Consider the following 23,733-nt stretch of genomic DNA (forward strand, 5'->3'; position numbering starts at 1 on the left):
TCGTAAATCTTTTCTGCACTAAATAATGATGCTGGGGTCAAGATTTGTTCCCCAGCCCCCAGCTGCTGGTATCATTCTTATTTAAAAACGATTGAGTGAAAGCCCAGGGAATCTTAGTCTCAGCTGTCCAGTACCGCTGGGTGGGTCATATACTGACACAGCCGCCCCCCCCAGAAACATGAAGGATGGCAATCACAGGAAGAGGAAGCAGATCTGTCCTCAGTGGCTTCCACCCCAGGCAACAAGGCAGAGCCCCAAGGTCCCATTAGTAGAACTGGCTGCTGGCTCCCTGCCCTGCACGGATCTCTATTCCCCATCCTCATTCGTAATCCTGACATCCAACAAAGGGAAGAGGGAGAGAGGAGAGCATGGAAGATCAGAGTCAGAAAAGATTTACTTGTAGTTTGGATGTTGCAATAATATTCCTCCCAAGCTAGCCTTGGTTCAGAAGCCCCTGCTGGCCATCCAGGGTCAGGCGATTTGCATTTGTCTCTAATCCCCTCAAACCGCCCTTAAGGCCAAGCAACTTGTTTAAATCATGCAGCCAAGACAGGATTTCCTCATCTGTAAAAGATATGTGGATTAAATCAATGAGCCCTAGAGAGCATCCACCTCTTGGTGGAGTCATGAAAATCAAACCAGTGGTGGAAGAAGGAAGTTTGGTTGGTAAAGGAGGGAGTGGTAACGAGGTCAGAAGAGTGTGGGTGGAGCGGCTGAGAGGTGAACCCGGTTTAGGGCAGGGGGCGGAACTGAGATCAAGAGCAATAAAAGCTCCACTCTCCCATTCTCCCAGCTGGCGCTCGCCCTCCGGAGCCAGGCAGCCAGGCGCTGCCAGGCACCGCCCGGAGGCGGTGCGTGGGGTTACACGCCTCGCCCCTTCCTCCCCTAGTCCCACCCCCGCCCCAGCCCCACCCCCTGCCCTAGCCCCACCCAGTCCTAAGCCCCGCCTTCGGTGCCACCCTTGACCCAACCTCTTCCCGCCCCTGTTCCGCCTCCTAGCCCCGCCCACAAGGCCCGGAAGCAAAAGCCGTTTCTCCACTTCCCAGCCGGGTCACGACCCAGCGGGCAGGAGCCAGGATTGCGAGAGCTCGGTGTCCTCAGCGGGTCAGCGAAGGCCCGGTTCAGAGCCATGTCCACGAATCTGCGCACCGCGCTCATTTTTGGTGGCTTCATCACCCTGATCGGCGCCGCCTTCTACCCCATCTACTTCCGGCCCCTAATGCGGCTGGAGGAGTACCGTGAGTGACCTCTGACCACCACGCGGTGCCCTGGTCCCAGTGACTCCCTCTCTTTTCCCCATCCTCTCCACGTGGGGCCTTGGGCAGAGCTTGGCTCGCGAGTCAGGGAGACCTGGGTTCGAATCCTTTGTGTGCAGCTTTGTGACCGTGGACAAGTGACTCCACCTCTTGGGCCCTCACTATCTTCATCAGTAGTTATGTGTTTCTGTAGTATCTTAAAATAAAACCGTCTAGCCTCTGCTGAGACTCAAACGTGGTAATGAAGGCAGTCTGCACGTCGTAGGTCAACACTAAATACGAGTTAATATTCATAGCTAACATTCACTGCAGGCTTCTATGTCTCGTTAATGCACATAGGATCTTTTAATTTACACCTTTTTTTGAGGTACATGTTGCTGTCTTACAGACGGGGAAACTGAGACTCAGGTTGTGTAACATGCCCAAAGTCACACAGCTGTTAGCGGCAAGACACGTATTCCAACCCAGGCCTCTGTCTCCAGAATTTCTTCCTTGTACTGAAGCTGGGAAGGTGATATTGGGGGAGGGAGGTGGGCCCTAATTGTCCTGAACTTGCAGATGTGTTTATTGCACTTCATTTCCGCTCCCAAAGATGTCTTTGATCAGAAATGTCTCAGAGCTAAACTGTTAACCTGAGGTTTTGGGTTTTTCCTCTTCTTTCTCCTCAAATCTTCCTTCAGATTCTGCTATCTTCCTTCATTTTAAGCTGGTTACTCACATGACAATGGTGAATATCCTGGGAGTAATTTTCTTCCTTAATCATTCCAGTCCTATCATTCTAAAAGCCACACTCCCCTTCCTTGAGACCTATACCTCAGCAAGGATTAGCACTTTGATACATCTGAAACCATCTGTCAGAGAGAAAATATTAGGCATTAGAGGCTCATTTTGTTCTCCAGGAAACCTGAATCATCTAGAAGATGGAAAAGGGCCAACCTTGCCCCTTGAGAATATCAGTGGAGGCTGTGAGCTTGGTGATTTGAAGGCAAAAGTGCTGTATAAATGCTCTGACCATTACAAATGCTACAACATCTGGTTTCTGAGGCAGAGCGGTTTAAGTACACACTCAAATTTCTTGTAGCTTCTTTTCATCAGTCAAGATTGAAATGGCCTCTGCACCCTGCCTTCCAGCCTATCTATCTACGTGACCACGCGTGACCACGCGTGACCACGCGTGGGGGTAAACATGGGACCTTGGAAGCCCTGCGTTATCTCTCTGTTTTATCCCTTCTTACTTGGTCCTTGCCCCGGGCTATTGTATTATAGCCCCTAGAGTTGAAGCTGGGACAAGGGAATCTACTTTGGATCCTACTTGAAAAGTTTCAGTTCTGAAGACTAGAGCCGTACCTCTCAACTGGGGATGATTTTTGTCCCCCAGGGGACATTTAGTTCTATCGGGAGACGTTTTTGCTGGTCACAAAATGGGTGGGGTGGGTGGAGTAAGTGTGCTCCTGGCATCTAGTGTATAGAGGCCAGGGTGCTGCTAAACTCTCTGTAATGCACAGGGCAGCCCCCACCCCTTAACAAAGAATTACCCAGCCCAAGATGCGAGTGGTGCCAGTGGTGCTGGGTTGAGAAACCCTTGCTCTAGGGCAGATGATCAAGGTGGGTTTGTGCTGTGTCTCCCAATGACAGTCTTAAAGGAATAGTCCAGGGAGTTCCCATTGTGGCTCAGCTGTTTAAGAACCTAATATCCATGAGAATGAGGGTTTGATCCCTAGCCTTGCTCAGTGGATTAAGGATCCAGCATTGCCACAAGATACAGCATAGGTCGCAGGTGCAGCTCAGATCTGGCACTTGCTGTGGCTGTGCTGTAGGCTGGCAGCTGCAGCTCCAGTTCGACCCCAGCCTGAGAATTTCCATATCTGGCAGGTGCAGCCCTAAAAAAAAAAAGGCGGGATGGGGAGTAGTCCAGAGTCTATGGTTGCCTGAGTCACCTTGAGATAGACAAATGAGGCCTTTAAAGTGAACATTTAGTGCATGTGGCTCCAGTATCTGCATTTTTAACTGTAAGGCATTCTACAGCTGCCTGCTTTTCTGGTTCAATTTTAATTGATTTGAACAACTCTTATCTGAGAGTCATAACTGATTCCTTAAAAAAGTAAATAATACTAAATAGCTAATATTTATTGAAAGCTCTCTTGCAAGCACTTGATATATATTAACCCATTTGGTTTTCATAACAACCCTTTGTGGTAGCTGCTGTGTGACTAGCTCCCTGTTTTATTTTTTAATTCTATTCTATTCTACTCTACTCTAAACTATTTTATTTTTTGTCTTTTCTTTCTTTTTTTAATTTTTTTTGGTCTTTTGTCCTTTTAGGGCCGCGCCCGCAGCATATGGAGGTTCCCAGGCTAGGGGTCTGATCAGAGCTATAACTGCCGGCCTACACCGGTGCCATAGCAACGCAGGATCCGAGCCGTGTCTGCGACCTACACCACAGCTCACAGCAACGCTGGATCCTTAACCCACTGAGCGAGGCCAGGGATCGAACCCACAACCTCCTGGTTCCTAGTCGGATTCGTTAACCACTGCGCCACGATGGGAACTCCCATCATCCCCATTTTATATGTGCACAGACTGAGGTATGGAACAGATAACCTGCATAAGGACCCACAGCCGATGAGTCCCAGACATGGGATTTGAACCAGGGCCCTTAATCGCTTTACCAGGGCACCAGGCCGTCTCTGTAAGAGGGCGAGAAAAGGGGTAAGTCAGATAAGGGCCTAAAATCCCTTACTCAAAGAGGTGAGTTCCTTAACCTCTCTGAGCCCAGCCTGTTTGCTAATCGGTAACAGTGGAATTTGCAGGACTGAATTTACATGTTTGTGGGTGAATTGAATGAGATAACATTTGTGGAAACATAGAAGATAGTCTTATACTAGCACCCCATAAAAACATTTCAGAAACCAGGAGCTGCAAGGGCGGGGAAGTGAGACAAGGAGATTTAAGCAGGTGGACAGACTCGGGTGGGGCATTCGTGGCCAGGTCTTGGGAACCATGTGAGGACAGGGCTTCGGTTCATTTCTGAGCCTCCAGCAGGCATTTTTATTTAGTTTCCTTTCCATTTCTTAAAAAATCTAGATTTTACTTCCTACTGTGTGCCTGGCACTGTGTCAGTTGCCAGATGTATATGACTGGACAAGGCAGTCAGAACTCTTTTCTCCATGTCACTGTCCCCACCTGTGTCCAGTTCCCCTGCCCCCACCCGCTCCCTGCACCCTGAGCTGGTCTCCCTGCTCCCCTGGGCGGGCCCCTGCCACCACCCATTCTCCACCCAGCAGCCACCATGGTCTTTCTGGTTTCTGTGTGGTTGCTGATCTATACCTTCTTTGCCTTTGTGGTCAAAGACTCCAGACTCTATAATTCTGATTCTTCAGTATTGGTCAAGAAGTGCTTTGTGACTCGGTACACGTCAGTCTTTGCAAATGTCCCCCGTGTGCTTGGAATGCCGTATATTGTCCTGTTTTAGGGTGCAGAGTTCTGCATGCGATGGTTCCAGATCAGATGTCTTAATTCTGTGGCTTGGATATCTTGAGGCCATATTATTTGGTGCACATAATCTAGAATATTCTGGAGAATTTTTTTCCGTTATTATTTTTATATCAGTATTTTCTTTATCCCTGATATTCCTCCCCAACTCTGTTTTTATCTGATATTATCGTAGGTACCAGCTTTCTTTTGGCTAGGGTTTTCCTGGTACGTATATCCTTTTATATTTAGCTTTTAGTTGTGCTAAAGTCTTATAACCAGCCTCAACTGGGATTTAAAAAAAAAATCCAATCTGATCATCTTTTTTTTTTTGTCTTTTTGCCATTTCTTGGGCCGCTCCTACGGCATATGGAGGTTCCCAGGCTAGGGGTCTAATCCGAGCTATAACTGCCAGCCTATGCCAGAGCCACAGCAACGCAGGATCTGAGCCGTGTCTGCAACCTACACCACAGCTCATGGCAACGCCGGATCGTTAGCCCACTGAGCAAGGGCAGGGACCGAACCCGCAACCTCATGGTTCCTAGTTGGATTCGTTAACCACTGCGCCACGACGGGAACTCCTGATCATCTTTTTGACGTGTCAGATTGAGTTCGTTTGCACTATGTCTACTGATATATTTACGTTTGTTTTCTGTATCTCGTGTTTTCTATTCTTCTGTTTTTTTCCTCCTTTTCTGCCTTTAAGGCTTCTTTATTTAATTTTCTCTCCTTCTACTAGTTTGCAAGGTTGGTTGGTTTGTTTGTTTTTTAGGGTCACACCTGCGTATGGAGGTTCCCAGGCTAGGGGTTGAATCTGGAGCTGCAGCTGCCAGCCTACAGCACAGACACAGCAATACTGGATCCTTAACCCACTGAGCGGGGCCCGGGATCCAAACCTCATTCTCATTCTCATGGATGCTAGTCAGGTTCGTTACCACTGAGCCACAACGGGAACTCCAGTTTGAAAGTTTTATGTTCTGCTTTTCTTCTTTTGTGGTTACAGTTCAGAGTTTTACTGCCTGTGAAATACACAAAGACCTTCGCATGCCTTTGCCTCTGTCCACAGGCTGTACCTGGTATCCTGCCTTGTGTTTATTATTCCCCAGCTCGCCTAGTGCCATCAGCGTTTTATACCATCATTGATTATTTCTCTCTATCCTCCTTCTTTACTCAGGGATCCTTCTTTCATCTCACTGCTTTCTAGTTTCAGGTTGGTTTTCTTTTTTTCATTCTGAAATACATCTTTGTATTTCTCTGGTAAGAATTTATAACTGGGAAAATCTACTCTCGTGTGTCAGAAAACATGTCGAACTCCAGGTCTTCTGCTCTGGCTGTTGAGAAGTCTGTCGTTGTGCCAGTTGCTCTTTGAATTTGATCAGCTCACTTGCTTATGTAAAATACCTCCTTAACCCTCTGCCGTCCTCAGAGTCCAGCTGGGAGGATCCCTGAAGTATTTGAATCAGAACAGGGTGATCAGTGGCACATTTCCAGGCATCTCTGACTGTAAGTGACGGAGGGGCTGGCAGGGTCAAGGTTGGCGGTAAGAAGGCCAGTTACGGGAAGGCTGTGCCTCCGGTGGCCCCAGGGAGAGGTGACTGCAGCCTGAACCAGGGTGGTGGTGGTGGTGGTTACGGGATGGGGGAAAAGAACTGAATTCGGGAGCCAGATTAAGAAATCAATCCCCTACAGGGCTTTGTGGCTGATTAACTCAAGAGTGCAGAGGGAGAGGAAGAGAGTGGCGCCCAGCTTTCTTGCTCCAGCAGCTGAGGTGATGCGATGCTGGGCCTTGAGAAACATATGAGGAGATCTCATATGTTTGGGAGAGGAGAGGACAGGCTGGTCCAGTTTGGGATGTATTGAGTTTTAGGGACCTGGACGTGCTCTTGGAGATCTCCCACGGCAGGCAGTGGGAGGTGCCAGCCTGGAGCTGAGACCCAGGACCTGAGCTGGAGCCAGAGACGGCACGTCACCAGCATTGGATGGCCATTGGAGTAGGTAGGGCTTCCGGGCTGCATTTAGAGAACGACAGGCAGGTCCAGGACAGAATGCAGGTTTGAAGGTCCGAAAAGCAAGTGGAGGAGGAGGGGCCCTCAAAGGACACTGACCTGGAGTGGCCAGGGCGAGAGGACTACCACCAGGAGAGGCTGCAGCCGCAGCCCCATGAAGACTGCTCTCCTTGGGAAAGGGTGCGGTCAGCAAGGCTGGACTGCCTGGAGACAGAAAGATAAGTGAAAATATCCATTGGATTTAGCAAAAGGAAGGCAAAGCTCATTGGTTATTTGGTTAAGAAGGCTTTCAGTGAGTGGTTTGATAGTGGGCAGGAAGCAGATCGCAGTGGATTGGAGAGTAAATAGGGTGTTAGGTTGAAGATTTAAAGATTTAAGATTTAAAGATGCTGGGCTGGAGTTCCCGTCGGGCGCAGTGATTAACGAATCCCACTAGGAACCAGGAGGTTGCGGGTTCAATCCCTGGCCTCGGTCAGCGGGTTAAAGATCCTGCATTGCCGTGAGCTGTGGTGTAGGTCGCAGACACGACTCGGATCCCAAGTTGCTGTGGCTCTGGCATAGGCCAGTGGCTACAGCTTGGACTAGACCCCTAGCCTGGGAACCTCCATATGCCGCGGAAGCGGCCCCAGAAAAAGCAAAAAAAATAAAAGACAAAAAAAAAAAATAAAAAATAAAGATGCCGGGCTGTACAGAGCGGAGAATGATGAATGATATTTGCAGCAGGTCGGGGCGGGCGGGGTGGCGGCTGGAGAGGGTGTGTTCTGGCTGGGAGCAGTGGGAGAGCCGAGGGAGTCTCTGCACAGGGAAGGCTGCTGGAGAGAGAAGGCCGTCCACAGACTGGGAGGAGGTGTGGGATCTTGCGATGAGGGGTGGGCCTGGGACCACCCAAGGCCAGTCATGTCTCGCACTAGCCCTGGAGGAATGGTGGGTGTGGATACAGCTAGGTGTGTGTGTGATGTTGGGAGGTTGTAGGCACTTTCTGGTTGTTGTGGCTTCTGCTCTCTTCGTGACTGTGACATAGGAGGTCAGGTGTCTGCGTGAGAGGCACAAGCCCCAGTCAGACTCTCTCCTTGACATGCTTCATGCCCTCTCCCTCCGCCAGGACCCCTCACTTTGTTCTTGTGCTCCTGCCTTTCAGCCGCTCCTTCTTAGTCTCACTCATTGGGTCTTTCTCTTGTGAGCATCCTTTGTCTATTTCTGGTCCCCAGAACTCTGGGCAGCCCGAGGAGAAGCCCATTGTCCTTGGAAGAGCAGGGCATATTCCCAGTCCTTGAGAAGCGGAGCCAGGGGCTGGCAAGGGAGGAACCCAGGCTATGTAGGACCTCAGTGTCACATCAGTGTGGACCCTTCAGCTGGTCCAGCCTGACCGATGCCGGCTGGCCTGGGTACAGGGACAGGTAGATAGATTCCAGGGTCCCTGCTGAAATAAGCTTCACGGCGGCGGAAGAGAGGCAGAGAGGTAAAATGCAGGCTAGGAGATCTTGCATGCTTTCCAAGCAGGCAGGCCACTGTCATAAGACTGTCGTATTGCATTTCATTTTGACATTCAGTGCGATCTTCAGCTCTTTCACGAACTCAGCCAGACTTGACCCCGTGTTAGGTGGAATACGAGGTCAGTTTGACAGGTGCTACCTCAGGACTGAAATGAGCCCTGAGAAGATGGCATTTGACATTGGCAGTTGGCTGTCCCAAGCCAGAAGTATGGGGACAGTTCTGCTGTGCCTCTGGAGAAAGTCTAGACGTTGCTTTTTAGCTTTCACCATGTCGGCACAGCACGGTTGGTGTGAAGAGCCCACATTTAGGGGAAGTGTCCAGGTGCTGTAACTCGAAGCCTAGTCTGCCTTTTGTCTTTGCATCCTCCAACCAGTGATCCTGAATGTGGCCTTTTACAAAATAACATCCATTTCAGGGAAACCTGTGAAGTGAGAACAAATAAGATCATTTTCTGCGGTTCTCATTTTTTAACTTTAATTAGATGTGCAGAAGCATAAAATCATAGTTTTGCTAGAAGCTCTAGCTCATTTAGGTGACTCGTCCAAGGTCACTTAGCGAGGTTCGTTGCTGGGTAGACACTAGACTCTATTTCCTTGGCCTTGCCTGCTGCCTACTGATGTCTTGTTTGACCTGCCTTTGAGAGTGTCTGCCAGCAAAGCCAAAGGTTACGTGGCAGCACCGTGAGACCTCACTTCTCCTACCTCGTCTTCCACTCCTACGGCGAGTGTATTGTCCAGGGCTGCGAGACATCATTTGATGCACAAATGCCTCTCACCTTGGAAGGGCATTTCCCCAATTACATGGCAGGCGCTCAGAATATGCTTTTTATTCCTTTCACCGGAGCCGAATGGAGTGCACAGACCGAAGTCATATTTTCTAAGCAGCCTTACAAAGCTGCCTGGGTTCCGCCCCGTGCCCTGGTGAGAAGTCAGACTGCAGCAAAATGGGAGCCTCGGCAAAGTGTTTTTTCAAGTTTACAGTTGCTGTTTTAAAAGAGAGACTTTGAAGTAATCGCCTAACAGTCACAACGTTGTTGGACTTCCTTATACTTGTTCTGCAGTTGTGTATTTTTGTTGTTAAAAAAAAAAACAAATCCAAGCCGGCAGAGAAGGCCTAAGAATAGTACAATAAATCCCTTTATGTCCTTCCCCTAGATTGACCAGTTGTTAACGTTTTGCCTCATTTTCTCTCCCCATATGTATTACGAATCTATACACATATACATACGTACAGACACACATAGGCACATGTGTAATTATATACACATATTATAATTGTTACCGTTATGTTGCAGAGCCACTTGAGAGTAAGTTGAAGACACATTTCAGCATGTATTTCCTGAGCACAGGGCCATTCTCTTACATAGTCACAATTACCCGATCTTATGTAATATACAGTCCATATTCAATTTCTTCCTTCCTTCTTCCTTCCTTCCTTCCTTCCTTCCTTTCTTTCTTCTCTCTTTTTAGGACCACACTAGCGGCATATGGAGGTTCCCAGGCTAGGGTGTTGAATCAGAGCTGTAGCCGCTGGCCTACGCCACAACCACAGCAGTGTGGAATCCGAGCCGCATCTGTGACCTACACCACACAGCTCACGGCAACACCGGATCCTTAACCCACTGAGGATTGAACCTGTGTCCTCATGGATTCTAGTCAGATTAGTTTCCACTGAGCCACAACAGGAAACTCCCCATATGCAAATGTTGACACGTCCAATTATTTCAGGCTGCCAGTTGCGTTTATTTTAAACTGTTCATTGGCAGGAGGGGATGCAGGGGGTGTTCCTGAGTGGGTGGTCTCACTGCGTAGGGCCCCGAGGTCAGATTCTGCACCTGCTTTTAGGTTTCTGTCTGCTGGTCCCCCCGAGAGCACCCACAGCATGTGAGTTATCAGAGCGCTGCGGGGGCTGGCGCCTGGCTCTGCTGTATTCCTTTGCTGGGAATGTTAAAGCAGCCAGTCACACAGATTTATTTCACAGTATGGACATTTAATAGAAGGACAGCTTTCATTTCCAAAGACCTAAAAATTATTGGGTGGATTCTTTTGCTGACCTAGAAAACTGAGCCTGTGTGCATGTGTTACTAGGCTTTTAATAATATGATCCTTGGTCCTTTGAGGAGAGATAAGGATTTCGGACTGCAAATCAGCTCACTGCCTCGGCACCAGGGGGCAGAGTTGGGCTTGCAGAGACACTGGAGAGGGGACTTTTGCAACCGGCATCACAACCCCAGGCCCTGAGTTGCCTATTTGAGTTTTCATCATTCACCCCTGCTCGAAAGATGCTCACTCCTGGAAAGTCAGTGATTAGCTCATCCTGATTGGTTCACAGAGTTAAACCCCTGATGTTGGCGTTGCCCTTTTCCTGAGGATGATAAACATTTGCTGTTTCTCTAATGATAGCAAAATGGAAACCTGCTGTCAACCTCATCAAGATGTACTTGCTGAATCCTGAGGGGCCCGTTTGTTTTCCCTGCAGCATATTCACAAGTAAAGTGTCTCTGTGTCATATCATGAATTTCTGTAAGACTGCTTTGGCCTTAGCGTATTTATGAAACATTAATGGATTAAAGAACCAGGGGGTGTAGATAGGATGCTAATACCGGTTATCACTTGGTAGGAACTGGTTCAGCAAATCGGTTTAAATTGCCCGTCCAAGCCAAAAAAAGAGGTGGTTGCCTAAGGACAAGGATTATAAGGAGATTATGGTCTATTTAAAATAAATCCTCAGCCTCTCTCCAACCTCATTAGCAATTAGCAAGGAAGTGTGAAGACAGGGATTCTTTCCTCTCCACTTGGTTCGCGTTGCATTGTGAGAGAGTGGGACACAATTAGGCACTCTCTTGCCACCAGAAGTCAACTTCCTTTGATGGCTGGCAGCTTGCCAGCGTCTTTGGTTTTGCAGGACCTGCCTCTCATTGAACGTGTTCGGTGCGCCAGGATGTCCCATTCTCTGGACGTCTGGAATGCTTTCTGGCAATCAAGCATTTTTTTTTTTTTCAAAACTCATCTCTTCCTCCTCCCTTAATGCTGGAGAATGGACCTTTTAGGTGTGAAAAGTGATAGCTATTTTCATTCCTGGCACGATCAGTAACCGTGTAGTCTTTTACTAGCTGGCATTTTCTAAGAGCCTGTTTGAAAAAACACATCCACACGTGGAAATTTACATGTCGTCAGTGTGGTAGGGCTCAATCCTGCAGGAATTTAACTTCTCAGGAAATGAGATCTGCCTTTTGTGGTGAGTTATTTTAGCACGTCTGACATCTTAGAGGCCCACTGTAGATGGAGGAGGTCTTTTGGCCCCTCTTGGTCCACAGGCTTGGTTGTCATTCACCTGCTAGTTTTCAGAGAGGCTCAGTGAAACCACAGGACCGTTGTCTACAGGGGCTTCCTTGTGCTGTCTTCTCTCTGTCTTGCTTAGACTCGGATGTTAAGATTCATGTAATCCCTATTGCCCAGTGTTTTATTTGCCAGAGCAAAACTTAGCATTGATAAAACTATCAGATAGGTCCACTTAGGATTGACTTTCTGTCACATCACCAGAGAAGCGGGTTCAATGAATATTTGATTTGGCAAAACCCTGTTTCATGTACCTTTATGCTTGTGTTAACTTTACGAGAATCCAGGGGCCAGAATAAAGAAAATGGCCTAATGTGAAATCAGAGCTGAATGTGGATTTAAAGAAACATTGTCAGCCTGATTAAAACAAAGGTCTGATTACCACACTTAATTACTGTAATATAGTAGTAAAATCCTTTGGCTCCGAGTCTTTCTCCTGAAAAGCCACCATTTGTTTGTCAAGGTACTTAAAATAATGTCTTTGTTTTCCCAGCCCTTGGGTTTATTCGAAACCACTCGGAAAGATGTGTCAGAGTGCTTGAAGCCCACAGACATAAAATGCCCGATTTCACTTGGCCCTCGCCCGTAGGACAGCTCCAAAGAGCTCGCTAAGCTGCTGTCGCCAAAGCGTGCTTCCTAATTGGCACAGCACCTGCAATCAATTAGGGAAGCTTCAATTATCCAAACCAAAGCCACCCACCCAAAGATTAATTTTCTGCTCTATTTCCTATCAAAAACATAGCATATTTAGCTCCGGGCCCAGGCCTTCCATGGAGTACATTTTAGACACATCAACTGCATCGTTTTCTTGTTCATTGTACTTGTTCCTTCAATGCAGCATCCTTCCCCTCATAAGATCACACCCACCAGTTCTCTCAAAATTATTCTTTTGCTGTTGTTTTTGTTGCCTTTCCAAACTGCTGAGATCACCGAGAAAAGCTGTTCATCCAGAGCTTTTCCTTTGAAGCACGGCTTGCTTTCTTCTGAAAATCTCCATCCAGTCTTTTTGCCTGATAGGGTCTAACGTCCATAACTTAAAAGCTCTGAGGGATGGCAGCTCTGAATTTAGTAGCCCTTGGGGGTATTGTTTTCTAATTGTCCCACGTAGATCCAAAGATTTCCAGTATCCTGCCCCCACCCCCCCCTTTTTTTTTTTTTTTTTTTTTGTCTTTTTGCCTTTTTCTAGGGCTGCTCCTGAGGCACATGGAGGTTCCCAGGCTAGGGGTTGAATCGGAGCTGTAGCTGCCAGCCTATGCCACAGCCACTGCAACTCTTGGGATCCAAGCCGAGTCTGCAACCTACACCACAGCTCACAGCAACGCCAGATCCCCAGCCCGCTGAGCGAGGCCAGGGATGGAACCCGCAACCTCATGGTTCCTAGTCGGATTTGTTAACCGCTGAGCCACGACAGGAACTCCCTGACCCCTCTCTCTAAAGAGTCATTTTTCTGTTGTGCTTCTCAGAGAAGGAACAGGCCATAAACCGGGCTGGTGTTGTTCAGGAAGACGTGCAGCCACCAGGTAAACTTAAAAATTAAAATAAAATCTCTTGTGTGTTATTGCGGGGTGGGGGTGTTTGCTTTGCAGCGGGAGACCTCTTTTTCACTTCAAGGCTAGATGGTGCTGTTATGTCACAGCACTTGCCATTTTAAAGGTTGCCACCCCAAGCCTCCATCTTAATATTTCACTCCAGCTTAGTTTTTGCAAGCTTGCACGTTTCTCCTTTGCATTTATTTTGATAAGTGGGCACGAACGTGTAAACAAGTGTGCAATTAAATATGAGGCCTAAATAGCTGTTTTGCAGACTTACTTCCCAAGCACTTATTTAAACACTACCCTCATGGGAAAATACTGTTTACTTGTGAGCTGTCTTAATTGATGTGGGATTCTGCTTTAGACAAAAGCGCAAAAGTTCCCTTTATGGCTGAATGGTTAGTTACTTCAAGACCATCCAAGTTGGCCGAGAATGAGAGGTTTCCAGCTTATTAGCCCAAACCTTTGTAATCTGTGGCGGTGTTCTTTTTTCATTTATTTATTTTTTTTTAACTTGGCCAGATACATCTCTCCCTGCTGGGGGGCAATTTCCGAGCCATTAAAAGTCCCTCACGGCTGCCACAGCTTCCCGGCCGTTCTGTTCTGGGGGTCCGGCAGCCGGCCCACACTCCCCCAAAATACATGGCAATCACACCGCTCCATTCTGATGACGTCTTGTTTGTTTGGGGTCGAGGGAAGGGGTAGGACATCTGGAAGCGAAGCCTGTTTCCATTCGTGTTTCTTTCTATAGGGTTAAAAGTGTGGTCGGATCCATTCGGCAGGAAGTGAGAGGGCTGTCCCCCCCCTCTGATGAGGAAGGCAGACCGCGTCCCTCCGAGTCTTCAGGCTTTCAATTCTGCAGCAGGTGCCCCGAGGAACTCACGTGGCCAGTGAACAACAGTCGGAGAAGAAAACTCCTTAAGGCCCTAGAGAAGAGTGCTGGGCAGCAGCTTTAATTCCCTCCTTAATTGAACCCTGGGACAAATGGCACCATTAGGAAGGTCTGCGTATTTTTGATTCGAAAAATGAAGCTCTCAGCCAGCTGTGTTGGGAGGCTGTCTGCTGACTGTTCCGTCTCTACGTCTGGGCCAGCCGAGCTGTGATAGGAATACAAGCAACCAGGAGGCTTTGGGAAGAGCCTCGTCTCTTTCATCATCTTCCCAGGGAAACGTTTCAGTGCAAAACCACCACGGCGAGCAGCCTCATAGGGCTCTTTGCACAGGTTCAAGTTGATACAACTCTTTGACAACAAGGCACACTGTACTCTTTCGAAATAAACAGTTCGGCTCTACTCTGTCCTAGGGATGCATGTTGGAAAATGAATACATATGAGGCCAGTCAAATTACATGGGTACGCATGCATAGTTGAAATCACTGTTGAATTAACAGACGTGAAAATGTGTTATTAAAATGATTTCTTTTTACCTCACAATGGTATGGTTTTTAAAGTCCTTTTTTATAAGCTCATCAAATTATACCAAGAAGTACTGTCTGACGAGATTATATTTGACTGGATGTTTGTGTGGTGTTTGTTACATTGTTTACAAGTAAAAATCTTAACAGGTAAATAGCAAGTTTGTTGAGGCAGATATTATTGAATGCTGCAAAGGTGAGCATGAGAACACTTACCTCTCTGTGCTCTGTCCGGCCCCTTACGAGATTATGTGCTTTTGAAGAGACGTATCTTTTTCATTTTGAGGTCTCCCAGGGTGCCTTGCTCATGACCGTGTGCTCTCTTTGGATGAGCTGTCTGATGACATAACTTTATTCTTGTGAACTGGGAGTTGGCCAGACAACTGGCATAATTATGTAATTACTGTCAAAAAGACATCAGATCGATAGTTCCAAAACCAGAGTCATCATTTTTGGTAGGCATTCCCTAACATTTAATTGACATATAGTTAGCAACCCAATAAAAGAAGTTGACTCATTTGGGGTACATTTGACCACGGTTTTCCTTGGAGGGGGCACCAGGAGGTTGTGTGACTTAAGAGTCAAGCATCCTGTGGGTGCTTAATTGAGGTTTCTCTGTGACTGAGCCTGGTGCCTGTACCATCTGTTTTGGAAGAGATCCAGGCTGCAATGACTGTGTTTGAGTGTCGTGGATGAGAACTTTGGGGCCGGGACGGCCTGTTTGTCGGCTGGAACAGACTCAGTTTAGTCTCCTGAGTGGGATCTTTTGTACTGGCCTTGACCCTGCCTTGGGTCTACCTCTTCACAGAGATAAAGGGGCTTTCTGTCTTGCTCGGCTGCCTTGATGTTTATAAAGGGACCTCTCTTGATGTTATCAAAGGTGTGATGTCAGGCTCTGTGCTGCCCGGGCTTGGCAAAAGCCGGGTTGTAAGAGATGCTGCTTATGAGAGTGGATGGAGGGCAGTTCATGCACCTGCTCCCAGGTGTGCCTCCAGGATGATGCTTTCAGTACAGCCCCTGAAAAGAGCTAAATACATGTGAGGAAACAGAGAGTTCAAGTTAATTAGGTTTATTTGCTTCTAATCGGACGCTTTCCAAGAGAGCAAGAGAGACAAATTTCCCAAATGTACTTGATCACAGAACTTATTTTTACAGATTATCTTCTGGGCCTAGTGACCAACAATGTCCTTTGGGGGGAAGTCTTCCCCTGGACCAGTGGTTCTCCAGCTTGTTGGTCTCAGGACCTTTTAACACTCAGAAAATTCTGAGAACTCCAAAGTGTTTCTTCTTATGTGGGTTATGTCTATAGGTGCTTTCTGTATTTGAATTTCAAACAAAATGTTTAATATGTATTAGTTCATTTAAGGATATCAATCATAAACCCACATAAGTTACTCTGACATATTTGTGTGAAAAAAATGTTTTCCAAGGCAAATAATTTGCAAATTCCTTTAATATCTGGCCGAATAGAAGATGCTAGATTCTCACATCTACTGCATTTGATCTGTCCCAATATCACGTGTTGTGGCCTCTGGAAAGCTACTGTATGCTCTCATAAGACGATGGAAGTAAAAAATGAAAAAATGCTTTAGTAGTATTGTAAAGATATCTTTGATCATGCAGCCCCCTGAAGAGGTCCCAGGGACCCCTCTAGGTACCAGGACTACACTTTGAGTCTAGTATTTTATTTTATTTTAATTTAATTTAATTTAATTAAGTTTTAAATTTTATTTACTGCACCCATGGCATATGGAAGTTCCCAGCCCAGGGATTGAATCTGAGCTACTGCTGTGACCTATGCTGCAGGTGCAGCAATGCTGAATCCTTAGCCAGCTTCACTGGGCCAGGGATTGAACCTGCTCCGCAGCGACCCGTGCTGCTGCAGTCAGGTACTTAACCCACTGTGCCACAGCGGGAACTCCAAGTTTATTTTTTTCTTGGACTTAGACCTTTTGAGAAATGTGTATTTGATGGCATTAGTTTCCTCAGAGTTGCTTGTAGTGAACTGTGTGTAGTCACGTCCATTTTGAGGAAGATTATAAGAGGAGGGGAGAAACTGACAACAATTGTACGTTATTACCAAAAAGAAGTTGTTGGAGCCTTCATTTTCAATGTTGAACTATCCTCTTTAGGAAGACTTGGGTTGCCTTTTTTTTTTAATCTCAGTGCCAGAAATAGCCACACTGCTGAACAGTTGGTGCCTTTATCCTGTGAACATTGATGTGCATAACTTGTTTCCTTCTTTGTATTGGCTGATAGGAAGCTCAACCACATCTGTGGTTCAGCTTTTTGAAAAGTACCTTGTGGAGTGTATTTGGGCCATTACATTCCCTTCTTTCATTTTTTTTCCTCTGACCTTATTTTTTCTTCTGCTTTCTCACTTCAGTTTTCAATCTTATATTGTATGTTAGACCCATCATTTTAAAAAGAACCAGGGCATGAATGGTATTCATTCAACTGAAAAAAAAATTATAATCTAGTAAGGAAATGGCCTAAATTCGCAGACAAGGATAACATAATGTGGAATATTAAAAGTGATTTTAAAAAGGTTCAGAGTGTCTACTGACACTGGGTGTATATGAACCCTTTGTCCCAGCTATTCTACTAGTTATTTATGCAGCTGAAGTGCATCCATAAATCCATAAAGAGAGACTAAAATGTTCCCATCAGCTCTGGAAACTTGCCACATGCCTATCAACAGTAAACTGTGATACATTCCCACAAAAGAATACAATACAGCAATGAGAATGGACGACTGATGCAATGGATCCCGTAAACAATGTGGAATGAACCAGGCCAGTTGCAAGAATACTTCTAGATTCCATTTAGATAAAGAATAAAAATAGGGTAAATTAGCCATAGAGTTAGAAGCCAGGAGAGTGGCTGCACTTCAAAAAGGGGTTAGGGTAGTGACCGGCAAGCAGCACAGGTGTTCTTCGAGGCACTGGTGTGCTCTTTTTTGATCTGGGTGCAGGTTTATATGGGGGTATTGAGGGGTTTTTTTTCCTTTTTTTTTTTTTTTTAATACTTCTTGAGTTGTACAGGTTGATTTACTTTTCTTTTTTTTTTTTCATTTTTTTTTTTGTATTTTGTCTTTTTGTTGTTGTTGTTGTTGTTGTTGCTATTTCTTGGGCCGCTCCCGCGGCATATGGAGGTTCCCAGGCTAGGGGTCGAATTGGAGCTGTAGCCACCGGCCTACACCAGAGCCACAGCAACGCGGGATCCGAGCCGCGTCTGCAGCCTACACCACAGCTCACGGCAACGCCGGATCGTTAACCCACTGAGCAAGGGCAGGGACCAAACCCGCAACCTCATGGTTCCTAGTCGGATTCGTTAACCACTGCGCCACGACGGGAACTCCTGATTTACTTTTCTAAATGTGTCTTACTTGGATAACGTTTTTAAAAAGAGATGCTAATTGTAGAATCAGGAAACTTCCCAGGGTACCACGTTGTCTAGCGGGAGGAGCGCAGGTTTGGGGGGATAATAAAACTTAGCCTACAAGGTTGCTGGGGAAATAAGGAATACGTATGTGAGGTTCCTAGCAGATACCTGGACCTGGCAGAGGTCAGATTAATGATAGCTAATTTTATTGATGGAGTAACTGACATTTGAACAGAGCTATAAACAATGTCTGGGATTCAGACACGGTGTGGACACAGGTGCAGAGTCAGCAGCGCTAAGCATTTGAGAGATGGTCTGGCTGGGATGCAGCGGGTTTGGAGAGACGATTGAACCAGGGGCTTCTGCCCTTCCTGTGCACCAGCAGCCTGCGCTTGACATAGAGTGAGCGCTCGTCAGTATGTGGACGGAGTGATTGAGCATCTGAAAGAACGAACGAGGGAACAAATGAAGGGCATAGTGTTTAGGACACGTGGTCGACACTGAAATGCCAAGCTGATAAGCTCTACTTAATCTACAGACATGAAGTCCTTCCTGTAAGCAGAAAGTGATTTGAAAACTTTAAAACAGAGCCGGCGTGCTCTCCCCGGAGAGATGGCGAAATTATTACCTGTCTGCCTGAGGTTGGCGCAGAAACCGAGAACAAGCAGTTGAGAAACGTCAATAGCAGCTTGACAGAGTAGTTGTTATCTTTTGAATCCGATTTTTGAAAATGGGGCTTTCCTCAACAAGGATTTGCTGTACAGCCCAGGGAATTATATTCAATATCTTCTCATAACCTATAAAGGAAAAGACTTTTAAAGAGGAATATAGATATGTGTGTATATATGCATAACCAAATCATTTTGCTCTACACCTGAAACTAACGCAATATCGTCCATCAGCTGTACTTCAATTAACAAATACTGGGCTTTCCTTTCGTACTTTTTTTTGCTTTTTAAAATTTTCTAAGGAAATGAATTTTATTGTATTTTATAGATCTCGCACGGATTGGGGCTTAATTTTACTGTATTTTATGGATCTTCCGTGGATTGGTGGTTTGAAAAGCATTAGTGTGCAGGGCAGATCTGAGCAGGTGTGCTGGGGTCCTGGCCCCTCGGCTCAGAAGGCCTGTGTGCTCAGCAGGCTGAAAGAGCCCCCTGCCTGCCTGAGGCTCTGGCTTCTGAGGCATCAGCAGATGAAACACCCCAGTTTCTGAGCCCAGGGCGGGCCTCCACGGACCAGCGATTTCTTTCTCCCAGACTTCACTCGCACCTGCTGAGCGCAGGAGGCCTTCTGCAGTTCATTCTGCCTGTTGGTGACAAAGTACACAGCTCACTGGCAACCCCTGTGTGTGGGCAGGTAGCGGAAGCAGGGGGAGCCTGCTGCGCTGTTCCCCTGAATGTGGCCTGAAGAGGGACATTAACTCTGCTGCTCTCTTCCCTGGAGCAGGAAGCCAGGCAGCGGCAGTAGACCGCCCGCCCAGGGGATGCCACAGCTGATTGGGAGCAGCAGGGTGCCCTTCACTCCTCTGCTTCTGCTAAGTGGTGTTGCCCAAACTCTGATCATCTGAACGCAACTGGGAAGAAAGGAGAAGTCGCTGCTCCTTAGAGAGAGCCAGGCAACAACACACAGCAGTCTCCTCCGCCTGGGGTCTCTCTGCACCCTATGTGATGGAAGTAAGTCCCAAAAAGGAGTTCCTGTTGTAGCTCAGGGGGTGAAGAACCCGACACAGTCTCCGTGAGGATGCAGGTTCAATCCTTAGCCTCGCTCAGTGGGTTAAGGATCCAGCATTGCCCAAAGCTGCAGTGTAAATTGCAGATGTGACTCAGATCTGGTGTCGCCATGGTTGTGGCAGAGGCTGGCAGCTGAAGCTCCAATTAGACCGCTAGCCCTGGACCTTCCATATACTGCAGGTGCGACAGTAAAAAAAAAAAAAAATGGGATGCTTTGTCCAGACCTTTTTGGTTGTAATTGATGGAAAACCAAACTCCAAACGGTGCAAGGAAATTCAGTCATATAATTGAAAACTCCAGTTTCACAATCATTTTCTGTTGTCATATTATTATTATTATTATTATTATTATTATTATTATTATTATTGGCTGCAGAATGGCTTGATGTGGGATCTCAGTTCCTAGGCCAGGGATTGAACCCAGGCCACAGCAGTGAACGTGCAGAATTCTAACCACTAGATGAGCAGGGAACTCCCGCGATCATTTTTTAAACTATAAAAGTCATTAAGTCACAGTCATTTGTAAATATAAAAAGCAATTATGTCCAGCGTCCTTAAGAGTCATGCTGGGCATCCTAGGGGGTTACAGGTTTTACCTCTCCTGGTTGGAATTATCTGCCCTCTTTGCCCCAGATTTTACTCCGTCTTTCATAGGGACATTTATTTTCTTTTATTTATTTATTTTGCCCCCCCCCCCTTTTTAGGGCTGCACCTGCAGCGTGTGAAAGTTCCCAGACTGGGGGTCGATCGGAGCTGCAGCTGCTGGCCTACACCACAGCCACAGCAACTTGGGGTCCGAGGGGCATCTTCGACCTATACCACAGCTCATGGCATCACCGGGTCCTTAATCCACTGAGAGAGGCCAGGGATTGAACCTACATCCTCATGGATCCTGGTTGAGTCATTACCCTTGAGCCATGATGGAAACTCTCTCATGGGGACATTTAGTCCTTCCTAACCCCAGTTTTGTTCATCCCTCTCCCACTCTGTCTGCCCGCTATGGGTGTCGACTTCACCCCATGCTCCAGGAGCAGGCATATGGCCCAAGTTTGGCCAATTAGAACCTTGGCAAACTCCTGGCCACAGAAATTGGATCTGAGATGAGCACGGGACCCAAAGCAAGCCATTAGCTAGTTAATCTTGTCTGTTGGCTCAGGTGGTCAGACTGGAGGAGGGTCTCTTTTTTACCAGATTTGGAACTGTTGGCAGCCACATTGGCACCATGAGGGCAGAACTGGTCCAAGACTAATACCATTTTTTTTTTTTTGGTCTTTTTGTCATTTTTTGGGCTGCTCCCACGGCATATGGAGGTTCCCAGGCTAGGGGTCGAATCGGAGGTGTAGCCGCCGGCCTACACCACAGCCACAGCAACGTGGGATACAAGCCGCATCCGGGACCTGCACCACAGCTCATGGCAGCACCAGATCCTTAACCCACTGAGTGAGGCCAGGATCGAACCTGCAACCTCATGGTTCCTAGTTGGATTCATTAACCACTGAGCCACGATGGGAACTCCAAAACTAATACCATCTTAGAACGAAACAGCAGGAGACAGAAGCCAGGTCCTCTATGTGTGAAGCAAGGATACTTCTGTATTAATAAATAGTGTTAATAAATTCTCTTTGGCACTGGTTTAGATCTGGTTTTGTCACTTGCACTAGAAGAGTCTTGACAAGGCATTGCAATTTTATATTTTAATCTTTTTTTTTTCTGAAATGTATTCCACATGTCATTACCACCTTAAATAAAGGCTGTTAAAATAATTCAGCCTTCCTTCATGACCTGGGCTTGTTATTATTGCATAGTTGTGCCTAAGGGGCTGTTGGGGTAGGTCAGACATTTACCTGCTATGCTGCTAAGATGTCTGGCTTTTCTGTTTTTCTTATCTCTGCCCTTCCTCACAGCTGTAAGGAGCAGGCTCTGGCTTTATCTCAGATTTGCTGCTTCTCGTCTGCAGTGAGATGGGAAAGCATTAGCCAAATTCTGGAAGCTGGCATCAAATGAAAGTAAATGCCTTTAATGTGGATTTAGAGGCTCTGGTGAGGACAGAGTGCAAGACCTTTGTGACATTTTGGCTGCCCCAAGGTGTTTTTTCTTCCTTCCTTCCCTTCTTTTTAAAAATGATATTTGCTTTGTGTTGCTACATTGTTCTGGATAGTGAGGTTTCCTGATGTATCTGTTGGTTGAGAATTACTGTAACCGGATTTTCACACTGAAGGATTGTGCCATGTGAGCAAACGAGCTAGAGTGGAAATGTCTTATAACTTAGCAAAGTTATTTCGTTTCTTCAGAGCAGGCACAGTAACCTACAGCAGTATTCTGAACCTCAGGCTGCCTTTTAACTTGTTTTTCTTCTTTTCAAAAATAGCCCCTTTATTTTCAACCTCTAATAGCATACACTGACTCGCAAGGGGAGGGAAAAACAAAAACAAAAACAAGCATGCTTGCATCGGAGGGAGAGGGTGGTTTTCTTAAGGCAGATGTGGAATCAATGTGGGCGAATGTGAGTTGCCAGCTTCTGGACTTTCCTGCAAAGTACACGTGCCCTGGGATACACGGGAGCCGTTTAAGCCTCGTACATGTGATGCTGGGATACACAGTGAACGCGTGGAAGGGGCACGCGGCTCGCTGCCCTTGCTGGCTTGAGGGAAATTCCCACGGGGCCCACGCCGAGAAGTTCAAATGAAGACAACCGTGTTTACAAAAAATGTATAAGTGATGTCTGGTTTTGAAGTGACTGAGAAAATGGCAGCTCTGGTGATTTGTCTGGCAGAATAAGCAAAATCTGCTTTCTGAAATGGTTATTTTTTTATTTATTTATTGGGGCTCCCACTCAAGGCGGACTCACATTACAAATATAAATTACCCAAGCTCAAAACCCTTATTTGGTTTGTGTCATGAAGAGAGCGGGACTCAGTGTGGGCCGGTCCCTACCTTTTGAACGTTCCGTCCGTGGCTTGGGGAGAACAAGTCAGGTCATGGCCTGAGACTCCCTGAAGATCACGCCTGTCCTTTGCTGACTAGACAGGGGACTTCTCGGCCCGTTGGGCCCCCACCCCAATACTGTTGCACCAGCTCTTTTGAAACGCAGTCGCTCTCAGTAATGAGGCGAGAAATTGCCGTGTGTGAGTGTCCGAGGACCGTGGTCCCGCCGGTCCCCTGGCCGCCTGGATGTGTTTGCAGGAAAGGGATGGGGAAACACGGGGGTGGGGGGGTTGCCCCTCGTGCCTCTAGACGGCCTCACAGGATCACACGACCCCAGTAGACAGGACGGGCTCAGTCATGTCCCATCATAGATTGAAGTCCTAACCCCAGCATCACAGACTGTGAATGCACGTGGAGACAGGGCTTTAGAGAAACGACTAAGATAAAAAAAAAAAAATGAGGGCGTGTGTGTGGGCCCTGATCCCATATGACTGGCATCCTAAGAAGAAGAGGAGCTGTTCCTGCTGTACAGCACAGGGAACTGTAGCCAGTCACGGATGATGGCACATGATGGAGGATAATGTGAGAAAAAGAATGTATGTATGCGTGTGACTGGGTCGCTTTGCTGTACAGTAGAAATGGACAGAACACTGTAAACCAACTAGAATGGAAAAAATAAAAATAATTTTTTAAAAAAGAAAAAAAATTAGAGTTTTCAAATTAAAAAAAAAAAAAAAGAAGAAGAAGCGGAGGAGATGAAGGCACAGACCCACACAGAGCAAAGATCATTTGAGGACACGGGAAGAAGAGGGCCACCTGCCAGCCGAGGAGCGAGGCCTCAGAGGGAACAAACCCTGCCGATGACCTTGGTCTTGGACTTCCAGCCTCCAGAACTGTGAGAAAATAAATTTCTGTGGTTCGAGCCAGCCAGCCTGCTGTACTATGTCAGGGCAGCCCCAGCCAACGAACCCAGCGGTTGGACTGTAAACATTTGTTGGATGTTGCCTTCTCATCTCCTGTGAATATTTCTCTAAGATAAAATCTCTTTGTCCTATAGAATCATGGCCTTAGTTTGAGGCTGGATTTCTGCGAAGGTTACCCCGCCGGCCTCCCCACAAAGTTCACCCACGTGACCCTCCACTTTAGCCTCATGAATCTACACACATGGCCCTGTCCGTCCCT

The 23,733-nt window shown here is 46.9% G+C and overlaps 1 protein-coding gene and 1 long non-coding RNA gene across 3 annotated transcripts; one reads left to right on the plus strand and one right to left on the minus strand.

Annotated features, from left to right (window-relative positions):
• The first annotated feature begins 1,044 nt into the window (after positions 1 to 1,044).
• On the plus strand, positions 1,045 to 14,526 carry SMIM20 (small integral membrane protein 20). 2 transcript variants are annotated; one of them, XM_013978564.3, is made up of 4 exons: positions 1,045 to 1,238; positions 10,630 to 10,716; positions 13,029 to 13,085; positions 13,849 to 14,526. In XM_013978564.3, the coding sequence occupies exons 1-4, from the start codon at positions 1,130 to 1,132 to the stop codon at positions 13,884 to 13,886; spliced, it is 291 nt and encodes a 96-aa protein (XP_013834018.1). In that variant the 5' UTR covers positions 1,045 to 1,129; the 3' UTR covers positions 13,887 to 14,526. The 2 variants fall into 2 exon arrangements, with proteins under 2 accessions (XP_013834018.1, XP_003356928.1); XM_003356880.5 differs by lacking the exon at positions 10,630 to 10,716.
• Positions 12,774 to 23,008, minus strand: LOC146400357 (uncharacterized). Its single transcript, XR_014812284.1, has 2 exons — positions 17,880 to 23,008; positions 12,774 to 17,563 (listed from the first exon to the last, which is right to left on the minus strand). It is a non-coding gene; the product is annotated as an uncharacterized LOC146400357 (long non-coding RNA).
• Positions 23,009 to 23,733: the final 725 nt, after the last annotated feature.

Source organism: Sus scrofa, chromosome 8, assembly GCF_054392235.1.
Source record: "Sus scrofa isolate SSC_HxYL_T2T_F1_AM1 chromosome 8, Sscrofa_HxYL_maternal_Yorkshire_Landrace_v2.0, whole genome shotgun sequence".
NCBI classification, from domain to species: domain Eukaryota; kingdom Metazoa; phylum Chordata; class Mammalia; order Artiodactyla; family Suidae; genus Sus; species Sus scrofa.

Bases quoted from the DNA above. Each gene is read 5' to 3' on its own strand.
- SMIM20 (XM_013978564.3), top strand. From the start codon at position 1,130: ATGTCCACGAATCTGCGCACCGCGCTCATTTTTGGTGGCTTCATCACC. The intron at 10,717-13,028 runs GTAAAGTGTCTC...TGTGCTTCTCAG, and splicing joins TCCCTGCAGCATATTCACAA to AGAAGGAACAGGCCATAAAC. The intron at 13,086-13,848 runs GTAAACTTAAAA...TTCTTTCTATAG, and splicing joins GGAAGACGTGCAGCCACCAG to GGTTAAAAGTGTGGTCGGAT.